At 41.6% G+C, this 21,336-nt stretch overlaps 1 protein-coding gene across 1 annotated transcript in view; it reads left to right on the forward strand.

Moving 5' to 3' along the window:
• drosha (drosha ribonuclease III) overlaps nucleotides 1-21,336 on the forward strand; it is a 121,395-nt gene that overhangs the window by 14,679 nt on the left and 85,380 nt on the right. Inside the window, exons 13-16 of the mRNA XM_058649343.1 lie at nucleotides 2,642-2,811; nucleotides 5,131-5,255; nucleotides 10,615-10,714; nucleotides 16,104-16,211. Of these exons, the coding sequence (XP_058505326.1) occupies nucleotides 2,642-2,811; nucleotides 5,131-5,255; nucleotides 10,615-10,714; nucleotides 16,104-16,211 (503 nt within the window). The remainder of the gene's footprint in view (nucleotides 1-2,641; nucleotides 2,812-5,130; nucleotides 5,256-10,614; nucleotides 10,715-16,103; nucleotides 16,212-21,336) is intronic.

Below are 21,336 nucleotides of genomic sequence, written 5' to 3' on the forward strand. Positions count from 1 at the left end.
TTATGTACAAACACCTGTCTGTTCTATTCATTTCAACTGACTTGTGAAAACTACACAAAAAATCCATATTATTTGACATATAGCAACTTTTTTTTAACAGTAACGCAAATAGTTACTTTCCCTGGTAACGAGTTACTTTTATTATAGAGTAATTCAGTTACTAACTCAGTTACTTTTTGGAACAAGTAGTGAGTAACTATAACTAATTACTTTTTTAAAGTAACGTTCCCAACACTGATACTCAGTCACCCACGAATGCCTCAAAACCATTTTAAGTCAATAATGTAACTTTTAGTAGTTTTACATGCAAAAGCTTTCCACATCATAACTGAGGTTTTTTAAAAATATCTATATCATCTTTTAAATCACCAAACAACATCATTAATGAGCACCTTTAAACGTGGTCAGACTCCAAACATGCAATGCTTCGCCTCCCCTGCTGTTCATCTGTGGAACACACGATGGCGCTGCTGCTCCACGATTTCACTGCACAGAGTTTTGTTGTGACTGATCTGTGCCCCCCTGCCTTCTTTTCCATCCATCACACAAAAAACCCAGAACATTGGGTTCACATCACAACACACAAAAAAACACGTATGTGCTTCTTTCATGAAAAAGCACAAAGAAAAGTCTGCAGTGTTTGATTCACTGTTTTCTGTCTGTGCCGCGTAAAAGAGAGTGAAGAGAGACAGGGATTCAGAGTGGGAGCATGAGAACTTACTGTGTGTGTTGTTGTTTTGTATCGATGCGTTTCCAGCTCTGAGAGGGCACTGCATGTTTGTGTCCATGTGAACAGACACACACACACACACACACACACACACACGCGCACACACGTAAATGGAAGTCAATCAATTTTGCATGTGTGTCTCTAAAACTCTATCCGTCTACTGTTCTTGTATTTGGCATAAACACTGACTGTGTCATGACCAGTCATCTTCATGGAGACCTAAACCTGGTCCTAATGAGGCAGAATTGGATTTAAGTTAAGGGGGTAGGTAAGGCATTTTATTGTCATGGTTAAGGTTAAGGTAAGGGGGCTAGGGAGGAAACTATGCCAAATGAGTGTCCTCACTAAGGCTGCTTTACTAAAATGTGTGTACTTGTATTTTTAGGACAAGGTTTAGGTCTCTATGAGCACTATTAGTCCTGACAAGGTCAATGATTATGCCAGAAAAGCTCCGAAAGGAGTAAAAAGTATTCATACATTTTAGCCCCCTTAACTTAACCATAACCATGACAACAAAATGCCTGACCTACCCCTTCACCTAAACCCTATTCTAACCTTAAAACCAGGTCTCAAATTAGTGTCCCCACTAAGGCTGCTATATTAAAATGTATGTATACTTCTTTAGGAGCTTTTTCTGGCATAAACACTGACCTTGTCAGGACCGGTAGTCCTCATGAAGACTGAAAACCTGGTCCTAAATGAGGCAGAACCTCGTTTCTGAGTACTAAGATTTGTACTGTGTATATTTTACTGCACATACAATCATGTTATGCTCCGTTCTCTCCTCACTTTGTAATTCAGATTCCTCTGCTCCTCCTTGAGTGTGTCATTATTAATGTATTTTGCATGGCACCCGACCTTTACCCGGCGTTCTCACTCACCTGTTCGCTTCCTGAACAATGCAACTGCAATGCATCAGGGACATGTTCAATTTTTTTTATGTAATATTTGTCTCAAAAACTCGAGGGCGAGGCTGAGGATGTGAGGCACCTGCTTACAACACAGTCTGAATCCTTTTTTTCCCCCTTTTTTTTTTAAAAAGATCCTTGGACCAAAAATCAGCATTCATGTTAAAGAAAGTCTTAACCTTCTACAGCAGTTACAAAGACTTTTCACGGCTGTGTGTGTGTTTATTATCAGTACAAATTCCTGTCAGACTGTTAAATATGAGGTACGCCGAGAACCAGCTTAAGAAACACAGGCTTGTGGGGACGCGTATAACTGCTTTTGTACAATTTAAGTCAGACTGACATGTTGACACGTATTTCAAAATTCCAGTTTTAGCTACACTAACACAATAATTCTTTTTTTTTTTTCTAACTTCATATTAATGTAATGGCACAAGCACAGGGAAAACAGATTTTAGTCACTTAACATAAAGGTCACCTTATAAAAATCTACACCCACGTAAGCCTACGATATCTTAAGAACATGTTTGCCACTGTGCCTCAAGGAAAACTTAAGTTTGTAAACCGCCCACACCAAAGCCCATTGAGAAAATCGGTGATTTTTAACTCACTGGGTCACTGGAGCTACTGGTCTACTACTGCCTCGTGTGGCCAGTTTGTGTCGCTGAGGTAAATCTGAACGAAGGATTTTGCAGTGGTTAAACCACTCCTGTGTGCTATGATATAAAATCGCTGATTTTCTCTATGGAGTTTGATGTGCAAGGTTTCACGTCAAAAGAAAGCTATCATTGAGCGGCATTTATATTCGTAAGATGTTGTAGATTTAAGCACGGGTAGATTTTTATTTATTATCTGGTGAACCTTTTATTGAGTGGATAAAATCTGTTTCTGTTGGAATCTGAAATGAAGAAAGACGCTTTTCCTAGATGTCTTGACACTAGTGTGTGTGTGTGTGTGTGTGTGTGTATTTCTCGCAGTAATAAGTATGTGTGGTGTCCCGTAGATGGCGGTAAGGAGGTGCTGTCCATGCACCAGGTGCTGCTGTACCTGCTGCGAAGCAGCAAGCCACTGGTGCCCGAGGAGGAGATCGCCGACATGCTGCAGTGGGAGGAGCTGGAGTGGCAGAAGTACGCGGAGGAGTGCAAGGGCATGATCGTCACCAACCCGGGAATGGTGAGTCTTTGTGTCACGACAGGAGGCGCAGCCTTGTCTGCCGCCTCAAGGGCGTTCCTCGCCCCCCCTTGTCCCCACACACACACACACAACCCCAGGCTATTCCTGTTAGCCTGTGACACACACAGACTCACCTATTATCCCCCCCAAGGGCGTTCGCTGTCATCGACAGTGTCCGAGCCACAGTGAAGTTGTTCGACTGTCCTCTCTCATGACCCATATCATAAAGAATGTACAGTTATTGTGTTTGTTTTTTTTTTTTTTTAAAGTGAAGGTGAAGATGTCAATACTAGCTAAAAGCTTAGCGTCGGAACCATGAATATGATTGTGTAACCCGGTGACGTGGGTGAGTTATTGAGTCGGCCGCTCCTCCTGACAGCACTGAATTGTCGCTGTCATGTTTTTTTTCGCGGCGATGGGTGTGTAATCGCCCCCAGACTCAAGTTAAAGATTGCTCTGCCACTCAAAACGACGTCTTGTAAGACGCTTGTTTTTTCTTCATTTTGGCCAAAAATTTAATAATCGGTCAACAACAATTATCTCTATTGTCAGTCTTGTTGTCATCGGTTTGGCTGTGGCCGTGTGTTGTCTGAGCTACTGATTCTCATTCTCCCACACCAAAGTCCATAGAGAAAATCAGCGTTTTTAGCTTGCAGGGACACAGGAGCTGCTGTTCATCTGTTGCCTCATTTGATAAGTTTGAGTCACTAAAATAAATTTCCACAATGGATTTCAAAAGCCATAGTCAAACAATAACACATTCAAACTTAACTGATGGAGGCTGCAGTGGATCAATAATCTCCTGTGTGCTGTGATGTAAAGTCACAAATTTTCTCTATGGGCTTTAGTGCAGGCGAGCGAGAGAGAGGTGTTACAAAGTCACACAAACTTGATTTTTCTTGTCTAAAATATTATAGGCTTAAACAAATATAGATTTTATTATGTGAAGTTGGATGAAGTCTGTCTGACATTTATCCTTTTCCTTTAGTCACTGAAAGTCGGCATCTGTCTGCGTCTCAGGTTGCTCTGCTTCAGAAAACATGAATTATTCCTTTAGACGTGTGCAAACTCAAAATGACATACCTCCACACACACAGGCTGGCACCTGACTCTTAACTCAAATCTCGCTGAATCAATAAGCTTGTTTTTCTGTGTTGGGTTTCCTTTGATTAGTTTAATTAAAAGTCCACAGTGACTTCTGTGGATATTTTTCAAATTACAGACCCTGGATTCAGCCATTGTGACGTATTAATATCATATACAGTATATGAGTATCAATATTTGCTCTGTATGATCTAAACGTGCCATGAAACCCATTTCAGTCATGTGCCACAACTTCACTCCCGTGAGAGATGCTGTGTGTGGCCCAGATCAGACCGTACATGCTCTTATTTTGTCGACATCTCGCCCTCTGTCATATCAAAGTCACATGTTTCCAAACCAACGTTTTATGATGCCAATCAAACGGTCTGTGTTTTCCCACGGCATCATCATGGTCCAAGTCGTCCAAATCAGCCACGGCCCATTAAAGCTCAGGCAGAGAAGCGGGAGGCGCTACACGTCCTCATGTATGTAAATTAGCATTTGCGGCGTATTTGTGTTGGGACTGTAAACGTGGCAATCACGGCTCGCTCCACCTCACGCCAATCGCACTCACACCTGATTATGTCGCCAGCAAAGGCACAATCAAAGTTGACTGGTGACCTTAGGCTCTTTAAATCGAAGTTTGTATGCAGACTGTGACGAGCCTGTGGGCCGTCCGTACCGCGCTGACCGTCACACCGTTTGCTACAGCTACCGTAGATTTCCCCCCTCTGATTCTCACAGAGTACCTGACAGGACCAGTGGAATGATGACCATAATATCAAAATAAAACGGTATTTCAGAGGCAGCCATTTTATCATTTTGAGGCTAAAATCACTGCAACTTGAGAAGACAACATTACACTAAAGCCTCTTTCATGCTTAAATGAGCAAATGTGCCTGGGTTTCGTGAACACGCTTTAAAACAAACTGCTCTGAGGTGTATTTTTGTATGAAATTTGACACGCTGGAAAATAAATTAGTCTGAGAAAGAAGACAACAGCAGTCATAAAATAGTCATTATTACAGTTATAGGCCAGCGATAGGACAATTTTAGGTTGCTAATAAAATGAAATGTCCACCCGTCCATCTTTTACAGCTGTATCCGCTACGTGAGGGTTGCAGGGGCCCTGGTGCCAGTCTCACCTGACAGAGGGCGAAAGACCTGCATGTTAATATGATGTAATGTGCTGACTTTTTTATTTTTTTTAATTTTATTTTATATATATATTTGTAGAAACCCAGCTCTGTGCGAATCGACCAGCTGGACAGAGAGCAGTTCAACCCGGACGTCATCACCTTCCCCATCATCGTTCACTTTGGAATCCGTCCGGCTCAACTCAGCTACGCAGGAGACCCTCAGTAAGATCACACTCAGACCTTGTGTTGGCTTAAACCCTCATGTGATGCCCATTATTGTATCAACACATCGCTGGTGCCCATTATTGTTTCGTATATACCCAGTATTTCATGATATGAAGTATCATTTACCCAGTGTCGTATCATATATCAAGTATCATAGACTTGTATACCTAGTATTTGACATACTCATTACTCAGTATCTCATACACCCAGTATCATATCATATATCTAGTATCATGGACCCAGTATTTGATATACTCATATACCCAGTATTTGATATACTCATATACCCAGTATTTGATGTACTCATATACCCAGTATTTGATGTACTCATATACCCAGTATTTGATGTACTCATATACCCAGTACTGTATTATATCAAGTATCGTATCAACTCATTTCTTAAAGTGTTAACGCTTTGTGTATCTCTAAGAATTGTATCTATTGTATCACCTAAGCTCTGATACTCATTATCGTGTCATATACACAGTATCATATTGTACCATGAACCCTGCATCATCATTAGAGGGAGTCAACGGCAACATTGACTTTGACTGAAAACAGTTCTCGGGAGTGAACGCGACTGCTTGAAAAAAACTCAGTCGTTCACAGCAGTTTGACAGGATGCTCTGCTGCTGTATGCACACAAAGTCTCCCTCATTCAGGGCTTGATGGATGAAGATAGATGCAGAAAAACAGAAGCAGAATTATAACTCTAACAGCAACAAAAATCACCATTGCAGCTTTAAAAAACAGACTGCATCACACTGATGTCGGTTCAGGTGGAGCCAGGAGGTTGTGATATCCATTTCGTACATGAAAAACTAAAGTATGGAGCCATCGCCGCACTACACACATGGCATAAATGTCGACCAGTCATCCAGAGAAAGATCTCTCCCCTCTTATAGCTCCCACCTGCTGTTCGGCGTCTCCCTCGTTCCCACGTCTCCTTATTCACAACCTCTCTCTCAGGACGCTGTTGATGGCAGAATCCTTCGTGTAGCACATGGGAGGACAAGAACAGTGTATGTCGAGGAGGAAGGGGGAGGAAGGGGGGAGCGGGTGGTTAGAGACGGGAGTTGAGAGAAGAGAAAACGAGTGGCATGACATTTTCACATGCGTCGTCACGGGTCCCAGGTTTCCACTGGGTGCCGCCGCCGTGGGAGCCTCTGCGGTTTATGTTACGTGAATAGTAATGTCACGCACTCGCACCCACACGCACACACAACAGGCTGCAGCAGGGAATAGTGCACTGTGCTGCTGCATAATTAACAAAAGCAGTGTATTAGACCATCTGAGCTGCTTCCTCTTGAGGTGTTCGGAGAGATGTGACAACACCACGCCAAGCACTACTCAAAAAAAAAGTCTGCACATAACTTGGCTTTGCTTTCTCTGAAACTTAATTTAACCCTGTGAGTTTCCTTTTTAAAGGGTTAGTTTGCTTAGTAACATTAGACTACTGTTAATTAAAGTTAATAAATACACACAATTGAAGTAAAATCTACTTAAAGAACAGACCATCAGTAAATATTAGCAGGGAGATGCATATAATCATAGTTATTTTTCCATATCGCTCAGCTACACATGTACGATATTCAATTTTACAGCTTAAAAAGAGGTAATCGTGCAATGCTGGCCAGGAAAAACAAATTTCAGCCACTTAACTAAAAGCTAATCTTATCAAAAGTCACTCAGTCTTTATCTCACTGTTTAACAACTTTTTCAGACTGGAAACTGAAGTTTGTGCCACTTTGTAAACCACTCCCTCTCCCACACCAAAGCCCATAGAGAAAACAGGCAATTTAACATCACATCACAGTTGTTGATCCACTGCTGCGTCCATCAGTAACTTCAAATGTGTTTATTTTGTGACTTCAGTGTCAGTTTTACCTCAGTGGCACAAAGTGACCACACGAGGCAGCGGTAGACCTGCAGCTCCTGTGTCCCCATAAACTAAAAACACAGATTTTTTTATATGGACTCTGGTGTGGGAGGGAGTCGTTTACAAACTTTAGTTTTCTTAATAAAAAAACATATTCTTATGATATTGCAGACTCTCGTGGGTGTAGATTTTATTAGGCGATGCTTTTGTAAATCGGAATCCTCTGTGTTTGGAATCCTTTACGCAGACTGACCTGGAAACTATCTCAGCAAGGCAGCAGCAGTCGCAGCACCAGCTCTCGTGTCCCCCCTCGGGCTGAAAAAACGCCAATTTTCTCCATGGACTTTGGTGCATGAAAATGAGCCTTTTTTTTCTTTTTTTTTAACATCGCATCACTTCGGCTCAAAAAATCTGTTCCTCAGTGCCAGCAGTGAGGAGGAGGTGCCGGAGGAGAAGGGTTTTTTGATGAAGATGCAAAGACGTGGACGAGTATTAGGAAATCCACTTAGGCAGAACTAGTTTGCCTCCTCCCTCTGACTAATGACCTCTCCTCCCCGCTGCTACAGTTTAACTGTCTGTCCACCGAGCGCTTTCATCCCCCGTGCACCCTGCTGTCATGTCAAACTTGTCTCAAAGCTGCAGACGACGACAAATTTATGGATGGACTGGGACATCATTAGCTGATGCAGACGCAAGTGGTAAGAGACCAGTGGAAAGGACTTCCTACCACTGCTAATGATGCATATAGCGAGGGGGCAGGAGTTGAGCGTGGACTGAGCATTGGACACAGCAGCAGCAGAATACAGTGTATTTACTCTGGAGACTGGAGAGTTGTCCTCACTGCTTTTCACGCTGCCTGCTGGACACGATTGTGTTCATCGCTGCTACTCGAGTCTCAGCAGTGCCATCACGGCTGCTGAGGCAAGAATGATGACATGTCAGAGGTCAGCGAATGTAAAGAGAGACGGAAAAGAATGGAGGGACGTTTGTAGAGAACCAATCAGAAGGATTTTACAGCTGAGTTTGGCACCTTATTTATGTTATTTATCAGTAATTCCATAATTAAAACAAGTATGGACACATAGCTGGTGCTTATAATCATCTGTGTCTGTGTGTATGTATGTGTATGTATATATATATATATATATATATATATATATATATATATATATATATATGCGTGTGTGTGTGTGTATATAAATATATGTGTATATATATATATATATATATATATATATATCTTATATTTTCATCCTTTTCTGACTGGAAACTGAGGTTGGTAAACGGCTCACTCTTCCACACCAAACTCCATAGAGAAAATCTGTGATTTTAGCTCTTGGCGACACAAGAGTGGCTGGTCCACTGCTGCCTCACGTGGTCGGTTTGTGTCACTTGGAAAATCCAGATGAAGGTTTTCACCAAAGTCACATAATGACATTTGAACTTACTGATGGAGGCGGCGGTGGACCAACTGCTTTTCTCTATGGACTTTGGCGCAGGTTTGGCGCAGGCTCAGCGACACAAACTTTGGTTTCCAGGACACAATGGACCCCACTGGCAGCCATGTTTTCAGTGTCTCCAGCCTTTTCTTGGTGAAAAACCCTCACACACGCTGGGCCTGTCATGGTGGAACAAAGCCATCACTGAACATGTAGTTAGCACAGACTCTGTATTTGAATTCCTAAAAGCCATTACTTCAGCAGAGATCAAGCCAGCGCTGTTACAGGCGCCGTGTGTGAAAAGGGCAGAAGATGGGGGAGGAGGTGGAGAACGCAGGGAGGGGGGAGGCGATGAAGAGACAGGAAGAGGTAGCATATGCTAATGAAAGCATGTGCAAGGAGTGGCCAGAGCCGTGCCGGCACAGCCCCGAGTGCACACAGTGGATATGTGGAAAGGTCATTGGAGCGGATTGGGGACGAGGGGGCCTCCCAGGCTGTATAGACTCACTCTCTCTCGCTCTCTGTGTCTCTCACTCGCTAAGGCTGCAGAGGAGGTGGTGAGCTGATAATCAGGGCGGTAAAGCCGTCTCATTCCCTCTTCTCAGTCTCTAATGAAGTCCCTGTGATTAAAGCTCTATAATTCTTCTGTTCCACAGTTCTCCTCCTCCTCTCTCACTTTTCTCTCTGTCCTCTCCGCCACCACCTCTCTCACCCCTGCGTCCCACCAATCATAATTGAATAACTGTGCATAAATGGGGAGAAAGTCTCCTGAATGGGAGCAGAACGGTCACACACTCAGGCCTCAGTGCATCAATCAGGAGGTCTGATTGAAAAACGAGAGAGAGAGGGGGAGAAAGGGGGAGGTGGGCGACATGTCACCTTGCTGATAACTGCCCTCCCTCTTTTCAGATGCAAATTAGACCAAAGATGGCCAGTACATTCATAATAATCAAACTATTGTGTTAGTTTGACTAAAACTGGACTTAAAGATGCATGACAGAGTTCAGCTGTATGCGCACGCTCCATGTCTTCTTAACCGCTCTCTTTTGTATTTCCATTGCAGCGTTACATCGCCACATAGAGGCCTGGCATGTACACTACAGAGTAGTTTTACACTCTCCGCTTTACAATTAGGGCCTTAAAATTGTAATGATCTGGACTCACACCCAGAATGTGGTTGCGAGTTGAAATATGTACATGTGTAACTGGACTCCACTGGTTTTACATGCTACAAAGATGGTGCCACCCGACCTTTGACCTTTTGACCGTAAATAACTGAAGAAGCAGACACAAGGACTGTCACTTTTTCCAAAACCTCATGCTGTAAAACAAATATGACTTGCTTTCCCTTTGAAGGACTTGAAATAACTTCCACATGTTGCTTTAAGATGATTTGTTTAGCTTGATGTGCTCATAGCGCCCTCCCCTGGACCGTACAGTAGCTTCTTCAGATGGTCTGATGCACTTATAGGTTTGAATGTTTTGAGTTTGAACTTTCCCCTCCAACTTCAAACGGATATCCGAATTTCCGGATGAAACTTGACAGCTTGAACGCAGAACAACAAGAAGAAGAACAACAACAGCAAGGAGAAACCAGACTGGTGCAGTTTATACACGTACAAGTGTTGAATTCACCACCTGACGAGCTGAAAGGCGTCATATCTCCACCTAGTTTAGCAACACACTTTAGTCTATAAATCGATGATGTCTTTTAATTGGACTACCACCGGACTTCAATGTGCATGGAAACAAGCTGAAATAAGGGTTGTTTTGTACATCTTCTCACCAGGTCAGCCACAAACGACGAGCGCTAGCCTCTAAACATCTGAAACACACACATCATCTTCCAGGTCCACACTTGCCCTCAAACAAACCCCCCTCGCTAATGCAATAACGGCCGCAGGCAACTCTTAAATTATGTTTAATATCGGCAACACTGCGGATGAAATATTGATTGCGTTGCCGCGTAATTGGCAGCGCAAGCAGAGACGGACTCCTGTCAGCCTCACGTCTATGCTTTTTTTTTTTCTGCTTCTAGGTACCAGAAGCTGTGGAAGAGCTATGTGAAACTACGCCACCTGCTGGCCAACAGCCCCAAGGTCAAACAGATCGACAAGCAGAAGCTGACACAGAGAGAGGTGGGTTGAAAACCTACTCGCACACTCTGGAGAGGTTTATAGAAGCAGAAAAACGGTGAAAGTGTCATTTGTCAAGTGTTCCGTTTATATCTATTTAAATGTTTATGTTCCTGTTTTTTTTTGTGCACCAGCAAGGACGGCTACCTAATAATGCGGTTGTTTTATGGCAATGACAAATCTTGAATCTAAATTCCCCTCATGTGCAGTGAAACCTTTTTTCCTTCCCCTTCATACAGGCCATTAAAAAATAAGCTTGACAAATCCACAGGGGTCACATGGACACGTATTTGTTTTAAAGTTAAGTGATAATATATCCTCTTCCCACTTTGTCACTGTGTCACCGCGCGGACAAACGTGTTGCTGACCACTTTGACAAATTTCAGTAATTAAAAAAGGTGGCAAAGTTTTTCAAAATGAATTTTAAATTGTGTAAAATTCAGCGGAATCCTCTGCTCTGAGACAAAAAACGATACAGTGTAATATCACGATATTTTACGTGGTGATATTTTATCACTTTTGAGACACAGAGTATCGTTTTTTTTGCATATCATTTATTTAACTGAGTAACATTGAAATTTTTGTGGATTAGTGAAAAAACGATGCTGTATTACGATAATATAGTGTTGTGGTGTTGCTAACGATTCCAACCGCTAAACTCCACGCTGATCGCCGGTGTTTGTACAGAATATTAACCTAAGTGTTCTTCTGTCAAACCACGCCGCAGTCCTGCTCTGCCTCTGTCTCTGTCAGTGGTACTGCAGCCTAATAGTGCCTGAGTCTGTTCTTCTACTTCATTTCTTTCATCTGTTAGAGATTTTAAATAGTGACAGCTGTTTTTTTCCTGTGTGTTTTTAAATCGAGGTAAGACACCATTTTTGTCATCATTTGTGACAAGCTCATTTCAGCGTAATTTCAGATGATGAAGTTACCGCTCAGACTTAAGACGGTGGTTAATGTTCTCATGAGTTGAGTGTGAAGGTCACATCAGCACCAGGGAGCGAGGACGGAAGAGGTTTAAGTTTTAGTGAAGGTAATGACTGTGTAGCCACAGGGAATCGCGGAGGTTTTACAGGTGGGGTGTGTGTGTGGCCCACAGCAGCCGAAACCTGTAAAATTGGTTTTATTTTTTCTTAAATTTCTTAAATCTCCCCCTTTTTTTGTGGCTATTTTATACTTATTTTACCAGCAAAAAAGTGATTGAATAAGATATCAACAACCTGATAGTAATAAAGTAATAAAACACAAAATTGCAACGTTTTATCTTGCTCTTTAAGTGTGAAATTACATACATTCACTTCTCCGACACAATGTTCTTTAGATACTGGTGAGTTTGTCAGAGGCTACACTCATGTTTAGGTTACACCCCCTTCCTTGTTTGCAAGATTTTGCTAGTAGCTTTTTTAGCTTCTCAAGAGGAAAGTGCACAGGCAGTCGGTCTTGTCTTGAATCTGTCGATGTGCTTGTAGCTGTTCTTCCTTGATTCTTCTTACAAGCTTCCCGACTCTGGTCTGAACTTAGTGAAGAGTTACTTTCGTAACTTTTACACGGCGTGGTTGTCTGCTTAGATCTAATAGATGATCCAGTCGAGACGCAGGACCACACTCGTTTAATCAAACAATTTCGGGGAGGAGATTCCAGAGATTTGAGATCTCACAGAAACCCGCGTGATTCAACGTGACTTCAGAATGTAAACAGACATGGAGGTGGACTGTCGGCGTTCGCGCTTAATAGCTGTTGTGTGTGCGATGTTTTGAAGCACATAACAGCTTGAGAAGACGTAATCAACTTCAAATCTGAAGGCACCCACGATTGTCAAAGGTCCGGGTCGGGACAGAAATCTGGCGAATTCTCGTCTCGTGTTGGCTGCGTTTTAGAGATTGTTGTGAAGGGTAGTTGCCCTGGTCCCAGACTCGCTCAATTCCGCAACTCCACAAACCATAGCGCCCTATCTACAGTAGATGCAGCTCTCTCTTTCTCTCTCTCTCTCTCTCTCTCGCTCTCTCTCTAGCATATCCCACTCTCTTCCTTTCCCTTCGTTTGATCGACTGAACCAATAATGAGCAAGAACTTGCAGCTCAATTAGCTTGTTTTCCAGGTAGCTCGGCAAAGCTGTCCGGCTAACGGGGCCCTGACAATCCCACTGTCAAACTTCACCGCAGCAATTAGTGAACTCAAACACATGCACGCTCACATGCTGGGTCCGTCAGACTCCAGCAGCAGCAGCAGCAGCAGCAGCAGAATGTCGCCGCCTCCTCACTGCAATATCGGTCGCATCACTACTTTGATGTAATGCCACAGGGAAGGCTGGAGTGTCGTGGTGTTAAACACCTGTTCCTCTCATCGCCATTCGCCACCGTTAACAATCACTCTCACCTCTCTGCTCCTCCTGCTGGCCATTTCACTCCTCTGCGTTTTTCCTCACAGCATCAGGGAAACCGGTGTTGTGTACTTTGGCAAGAACTAGCCAGTCAGCCGTACTTCTCTGCAGTCGTCTCTGAATCGAAGTTCTCAACTTCACCTCAGTTAAGAATTTTCAAAATCTTAATTTTCTTACTAAAAAAGGAGGCAAGCAATCTACTATGTTTGCAATTTAACTTAAAGATTTAGTACATTACAGTACAAATTATGTCCAAAAATAGCAAAAGCATGGCAAAACATAGCAAATATCTGGAAGCTTGTTTAAAATAAGGAAACAAGAAAAGCTTAAAGGGGACATATTATACCCTATTTCTCCAAGTAAAAATAGTTCCCTGGTGTCCGAATGAACATGTCAGTGACATTTTGGTCAAAATACCATAAGGATGAAGCACCATAGCAGTTCAACAACCCTGCCAAAACCGCCCCTTTCAGACGGCTCGGTTTTGTGCCTGGTCCCTTTACATGCAAATGAGACACAGGCAAACACACACCCACTTCTTCCTGGGTGTTTCTGATTTGTCCTTTTTACTGCGCTCACTCGCTCAGCTCCTGTTCCCTCCGCTCCATTCCTCTCCCCCTCCCTCCACTAGTTCTCTGACAATATCAACATGGCAGCGTGCACGGAAAACAGCGAGAGTGCCGTCACAGGAAGAGACGTCCGACACAAGGATCGAGCCGAACACTGCCGAACTGTAAATCAGTTAAGAACACTTAGGGACAGCACCGCTGATCGCCACCGCTGATCGCCAGCGGCGAGCTGTAAAAACTGCCGCTGTATGTTACTGTATCAGAGTCTGTGCTCTGGTCATGGAGGACGTACTGAACAAATATTTTTAATTAGGACGTGTCAGAATGGTCAGTTATGAGCTCTATTTGACCTTTTCTTAAAAATGTGTGCGTTTGTACGTCGGTGAAATACGGTCGCTGACTCAATATATACGGCGACCGCTGGCCGCAGTCTGATGTGAAGTGGTGCGAACACACAAACACACGTTTGCTGACTTTATCCGGCACATTAGCTTCATATATAAAATCCTCTGAGGCTGGAAGTTTGTGTAAAACACTGTGCTCCACGAACAGCACACTTGTCCCTCTGCGTTGACATAATACCACTCTTGTGAAAATGCGCATGCTGCCGTCATAAGCGCAGGGAATTCAACATCGCGTGTTTTATCGCCTATACTTACACTAAGGGGGACCACGAAAAAAGGACTGAGGCGACTGGTAGGGCCTCCAGAGTCCAAAATATAAGTATTAAAATGATTAAAAAGTTGATTTTGCATTATATGTCCCCTTTAATATTTGGAAAAAAACAGCTACCTTTAAATAGGGATGAGCCGAAACGATCCAAAAATACTGTTCATAATCGCACATTGCGCGATTTCACAGACTATAAAACTATAAATTAAGTCGTATTTCCAACTCCAAAAGTTGGAGCGACCTCACCAATTCTGATTTTTGATTCCAAGATGGCTACTATTACCCTTAATTGTCTTATTTGTTTCTCATTAAATCAGTCGCACACATAGTTCTGTTCACTTTTTATCTGCAAGTGTTGTTATCGACTGGAATTGGCTTAGCCCAGGAAATGTTTTTGCGCCCAGTTAATTTACAAACAGATCACCACACTGTTAGCTTCTGTTGCCATAACCATATTTTTGCAAAGATTATTTAAGGTAAGATGGGAGGGATTTAAATAACCTTTACACTCTTGATTTATTTGTTTATAATTCAGAAGTCCATATTCTGTCCTCTTGTCTCTCATCTCATTCTTCAACTTCACCCGATCAGACTTCGCAAGCCTCACTTTCCAAAAGAAAGCCAAACAAATGATTCAGAAATGATTCAATGTAACCTACTAAAGTTTTGCTGTGTTTATTATGGAATTAACCAAAAATAGATGTGGCATAAAATGGGAGAAAGTATAAAGTAACTTTAATCTTACTTGAGTAACTCTGTTTTTGAAAAGTAAATGAACCCAAACTCAACAGATGTCCTCTCACTGTCCGCAGGCATTGAGTCTCAGACGGTGTCTTTTCTCTCTTTGACCTTCTCCTGATTCCAAAAACAAAAAAAACCCTCCTCCTCAACAGAAGGATGTTGTGATGATAGAAGTCAAATGTGGCGCGACCAGAAAAAGTTTCCCCCTCCGTGTCCTGGTGGTTAATTATCGACTTATTTGTACTTGTGTCTGTTCCCTGACCTCGTGGAACGCCCTAATGCATAATCAAGTATTTTACATATCATTCTCGCAGTGTCTTGTCTGTGTCTGGCTGCAGTACACATGGACGTACACACACGCGTGTTCACTTTGATGCACAGTTCAAAGTGGTAATGCATTATTTATTCATGCCTTTGTTGTTCTTATTTTCCTCGGCGAGTCAAATTTTGTGTTTTTTTTCTTTCCTCTGCGTTCCATAATTCCAACGCTAGCAGTTGAATGAAACATCTTTCTGTTTTTTTTTGAAGGACCCTCTTGTCTCGTGCAGCGACGACTGAATTTCCATTTATTAGCTGTAGGGCTGACATGATGCTGTATGTGCTGAGACACAAGTACGTGTGCGTGCGTGCGTGCGTGTGAGCGTGTGACTGATGGAAGCACCTCCAGGCAGGCAGGTGCCTCGGCCAAACACGGCATCAGCCTTTTTTCCTTCCTTCTTTACCACCCCCCAACTGCCACACCACTGCCCACAGCCACGCTGACCCATGGGCAGCGCCTCAATTAGCCGGCACCAACAGAGCTGTCACTTCTCGTGCTGCTCCTGTCCACTGCTGTGCTGTATGCTTGTCACGCTGTGCAGGTTTCAGTTTATTGCATGTGCCAGCTCGATCTGAAAGTAGGGAGAGGTGAAGGCGGGGTAGTGGTAGCGAGCGGTGGTGATGGGGGAGAGTTTGAGGATGCAAGCTGTCCCTGTGGGCCTGTGCTCCATGCAGCAGATCAATAATTGACTGGCTGGGTTGTTTTTGGCAGGAAGCTCTTCAGAAGATCCGGCAGAAGAACACCATGCGCCGTGAGGTGACAGTGGAGCTGAGCAGCCAGGGCTTCTGGAAGACTGGCATCCGCTCCGACGTCTGTCAGGTAACACCCGTCACACTGTGTATGCACACACACACACGCGCTGGCACATACAATACTATATGTACCGCACACATCTAACATGTTTGTACACGTGTTTTCTCTCATGTTGTCACTGAAACTAAACAGTGCACATGTTTTAAAAATAGGAATATTCACACGGTCGTCAGCACATTTGTCATTTCAGTTACACAAGTTACTATATATAAAGAAAAAAGAAGATTTTAACCACTTAATAAAAGGCTCTCCGAAGTAAAATCACTGTCAGCTTCAGTCTATTCTATCCTTGTAAGATGTTACATTACATTACATGTCATTTAGCAGATGCTTTTATCTAAAGCAACTTGCAATGGGTATGAGTACAACCAGCCAGGGGTGGAGTCGAACTTGCGACCATTGCGACCATGATGTCTTTCGCACACAGGATACTGGTCTTAACCACAGAGCCACTCCACCCTTACTGCTTTAGCTGCATTTTTCCAGCACGAAACCAAAGTTTTCACTTTTTGAACCGCGCTCTCTCTACTACACCAAATTCCATAGAGGAAATTAAAGATTTTAAGACACAGCACACAGGAGTTGTTGATCCACTGTCTCCATCAGTCAGTTCAAATTTGTCATTTTGTGACATCGGTGTTTAAAATCCTTTGACACAAACTGACCACAGCTCAACCAGCAGGGACTCTGGCGTGGGAGTTTGACTGACTGGCTTTCACTTTCTAGTCAACATTTATCAAGAAACAATTATACTGTACACTATACTGCTCTCTGTGTGCTTCCTGTGTTGAAAAGCTTTGGACAGGCAGGCACAAGCTTCATAAAACATGATTTTGAATAGGGACAAGAGAAAAATAAACCTGATTTTAACCACTTAATAAAAGGCTCACCGAATAAAGTCAATATCAGCCTAAGTCTATTGAATGAGTAGATTTACCGTATTTTTCCAAACTACAAATGACAAAGAAATTACTCTGTTTTGGTTTTATTTTGTGGGATTTGGACAAAGTTTCCCCTTTTTGGGTTTAAGTTCAACAAAATACAAGCCCTATATGAGCAAAAATTAAACTTTTCTACTGGCTTCAAACAAATGTCTCAGACACTTATCTTTCATTAAAACCAAATCCTCCTGAACCACAAATGCAAAAGAATCGATAAAATGTTTTTATCGCTCACCCGCAATTTAAAATAAATGCGTTTTTGTCATAAGAATCCTAAAAATGTATATTTTCACTTATGTGAAACATTGGACATGGCAAATCCTCACAGTTAAGTTTTTGTGTTGACATTTATATCAATACACTTGAGTGTAACTACAGAGAAACTTTGAATCACTTTGGTTTCAGCAACTCAAACAGGAGACCGACAATGAAGAGGAGTTATAAATAAATTATCATTATAATCAGTCCTAAAAGTGACTAAGAGCCAGTGCAGTGCAGCTGAGTGCACTGTTTGTATTTAATGGCTAATTCCTCTTTATTACGACTTATTATTAAGTTAGAGTTTTGCCGATACAGTTATTTCCCGTCTGTAATCATAGTGACGTCGTCGCCAGGTAAAGTGCTGACAGTGGGGGGGGGGGGGGGGGGCATCCGTCACAATTTATCCACTGATTTTCTGCTTTAACTTTGACTGACTGTTCTTCTCCTGCACTGTAAATGAAGACGGATTCAATGGCAGTGAACAATACAGTCGGTGGTTGTCGAACACAGGGCCCTCGGCCCCACATGTGGCCCACAAGATGATTTCACGTGCTCCACCACTGACAATCAACTTGCAATGAGAACTGATAACTAGGGCTGCAACTAATGATTATTTTCACAATTAATCGAGTCATCGTTTGGTCCATAAAATGTCAGAAAATGTTAAAAAATGGCAATCAGAGGAAATGATGATTTGGAGCAAAGAAACGAAGAAAACATTCACATTTAAGAAACCGAAAAACACAATCAGAAATCTTGTAATCTTTTAATAAGAAAAATTTAAGAAAAAAAAACTCATATGGATGTATCGATTATCAAAATAGTTGATGATTCATTTAGTTATTGAGTAATTGTTTTAGCTCCACTGACATCATAATACCTGGTTTATTGTTAAGTGAAGGACATTTACGTGTGTTAGAAACAATGAAAAATTACCATAAATGTGGTCAAATTCTGCTATAACACAAATAATTACGCTTAAAATGAGTGTGTAAAATAAGTGTTATTTTGTGATATTTTCTAAATATAGTTTTGTGAATTACATAATTTTTTTAAATCAAATTACTGTGTAATATTTTACATTTTTCAATAATTTAGCCTCTTCCATTTCAAAAGACCTCCACCATTATAGTGTAGTAGAAAAAGGCAATCTGTATCATAACCTCACAACTTTTTTACTTCATACCCATGTTACTTGTGCACGTTTATCTTAAAATAACTGTTGGATTTGCTTTTTTCTCTAAACAAAAAAAGCATCCTAATCTGAAAAGCGCTTTACTCTGATTTCATGACGACAGAACTTTTCTTAGCACACGGCAGCCGAGTCTTTTATTGTCGCAGAGCTCAGGCGATACATTTTTTCTCCACTGCGAACCAACTGACGTGTCACAGACGTGTCATCAGACAGTTGGAAGATCTCAACACTGATTGTGTTTTATATCATTGCACAAGGTCGAAGTTTTCACCAAACTTGTCAATTTTCATTCTCGAGCTAATAATGATGCAAAGATGCCAACGTGCACTGCAACGTCAAAATGCGCATCTACTTGTGTTTTTGCAACCATATCTAAAATCTGAGACAACACATTGTCACATATCGTGACACGACGATATAATGTTGACATTTCTCCCAACCCTACTCACCGCCAAATTGGTATGATCCCACCCAGAGCTACAAACATACAAAAATGTGCTTCCACAAAAAGAGATGTCTGTTAATTCTGTTTTTTTAAAAAAGTAGAAACTTACTTATACTGTAAGCCGGATCATACTAAATAAATTCCATTTTAAAATGTTTATAGATCTTATCAAACATACTTAAGAGTACTATATTCAACTTCTGCCAATATACCTTCCTAAAAATTGGACACTGGACCTCTTAAAATCATTAAAAAAAGGTTGATATTACAATTGGGGAAAAAAGAAATCTAATAATAATAATTGTCTTTCAATTCTGTTTTAAAATACGATGACTTGTGTCCAGTGCTCCCAATTTGCGCAAGAAGTCCGCTCGAACCATTTTTTTACCACTTGGCTTCTGGCTAATCGGGTGCTAGCTTGAGAAAAACATATTATAAAGCTGATCAAACCAAAAAAAATCCTTTTTAAAATTGTTATACACCTTTTCAAGCATACTTAAGAGTGCTATATTTAACTTCCGCCTATAAACCTTCCTAAATGGACACTGAACCTTTTAAATCATTAAAAAAGGTCGATATTACAATTGGAAAAATGAAATCTGACTACTTAAGTTAGACTACTTAACTATTGATTGCATTCCACTTGATAAAATAATGATATACTGGGTCAAAATGTTACATGAAATTCTCACGACATGACGATATAATATAATATCAAAGTTTTACCCCAACCCTACTTAAGGCCAAATTGGTACGATCCTACCCAGAGCTAGAAAATATCCTGCAGTTTCCCCTTCAAATGTGCTGTTCCACTCAGATGGACAGACTCGGGGAAAGCCTCACTCCTCCACTGATTTTTCCACGCGTTGCATCACTTCACCGTTCACAAGTGTCAGAAATGTGTGCGTAAAGGAAAGTGGACTCCCACAGAGCCTCGGCTCCGCTGCCCTTCATTAAGTAACGTCTCCGGACCTGACACTTTATTTATATGCAACATGAGCAGCAGCACTTCTGCACTTGGTATAGCCACTCACACACAAAAAGAAATTCATCTCACAAAACGATCTCCATGGAAGTGGAAGTACATTTATGTAGCAACGCGAGTTTAGGTCCTAATGAGACTTGCAGCATAACCTTGAATCTGTTAACGCCACGCTGTGCTCACTGGAACATACACTGTTACACGTGTAATTCTTTCTTTTAATTCAGCGTCTTTTTCCAGTAATTTTCGTCCGGTTCTCTTGAGAAAATATTTCTCTCTCTTTCCCTCGCTCTCTCTCTCTCTGTTGTAGCCTACAGCTTATGCTCACACTTGGAGAGCGATGACAGAAAAAAAAAAAGTTCTAGCCTCTCGTTCGCACACCAGACCTCTTCTCGCAGCGAGGTCTATCAAAAAAGAAGGAACCGATCCATAATTGCCGCCCAATTATATTTGCTTCAAGCTGCACTGCTGAGACTAATTGGTTCATGAATAATTTTACTCCGAACTCTGCACAACATGTGACACAGACTGAGATGATGGCGGAAAAAAAAAAAACTCAACACAAACTGACCTGTAGTTTTATTATTTCGGAGAAAGCAGCCTCTTAGTTCGGGAATCAACCGACGTTGTTTCGCCTACGCTCAGGTTAGAATAGAATAGAATAGAATATACTTTATTAATCCCTTGCGGGAAATTCTTCCGTCACAGTGCTCCAGTGTACAAAGGTTATTTAACACAGGGATTCGTCAAGGACCAGGCTGTGCATTATTTCAGTCATTTATTTATTTATTCATCAGTGTTGCTTTTCTTTATTTCCTGTTTTAAATGTTATTTTTAAAACGTTCCCCCCCCCGCTGCTCCCGCCTTTGTCGTGTCCCCAAACATTTCAAGAGAACAACGGCTTGTTTTCTCAGACAGAACACGCGTGGGTGTTTGAGTCTTTATTCACTGCAAGACATTGAGGTGCATTTATTAATTTGTCATTACTTACTATTTATATTTATCCACCTACTTATATACGTATGTGTGTACATGTATATATATATATATATATATATATGTATATATGTATATATATATATACATATATATATATATATATATATATATATATATATATATATATATACATATCATACAATCACAACATTGAGTCTGGACAGAATGGTTACAATTAATTCATTTAAATGTGTACCGATGGAAAGTAAAGTATAGATTTAATTCCCTCTGCATATCTGAATTGCTTTTAATAGACTTTTAATACAGGAAGTTGGAGCACAAAGTGCTTTACACGGTAAACAAAAGGC

This window comes from Solea solea, chromosome 1 (genome assembly GCF_958295425.1).
Source record: "Solea solea chromosome 1, fSolSol10.1, whole genome shotgun sequence".
NCBI lineage: Eukaryota > Metazoa > Chordata > Actinopteri > Pleuronectiformes > Soleidae > Solea > Solea solea.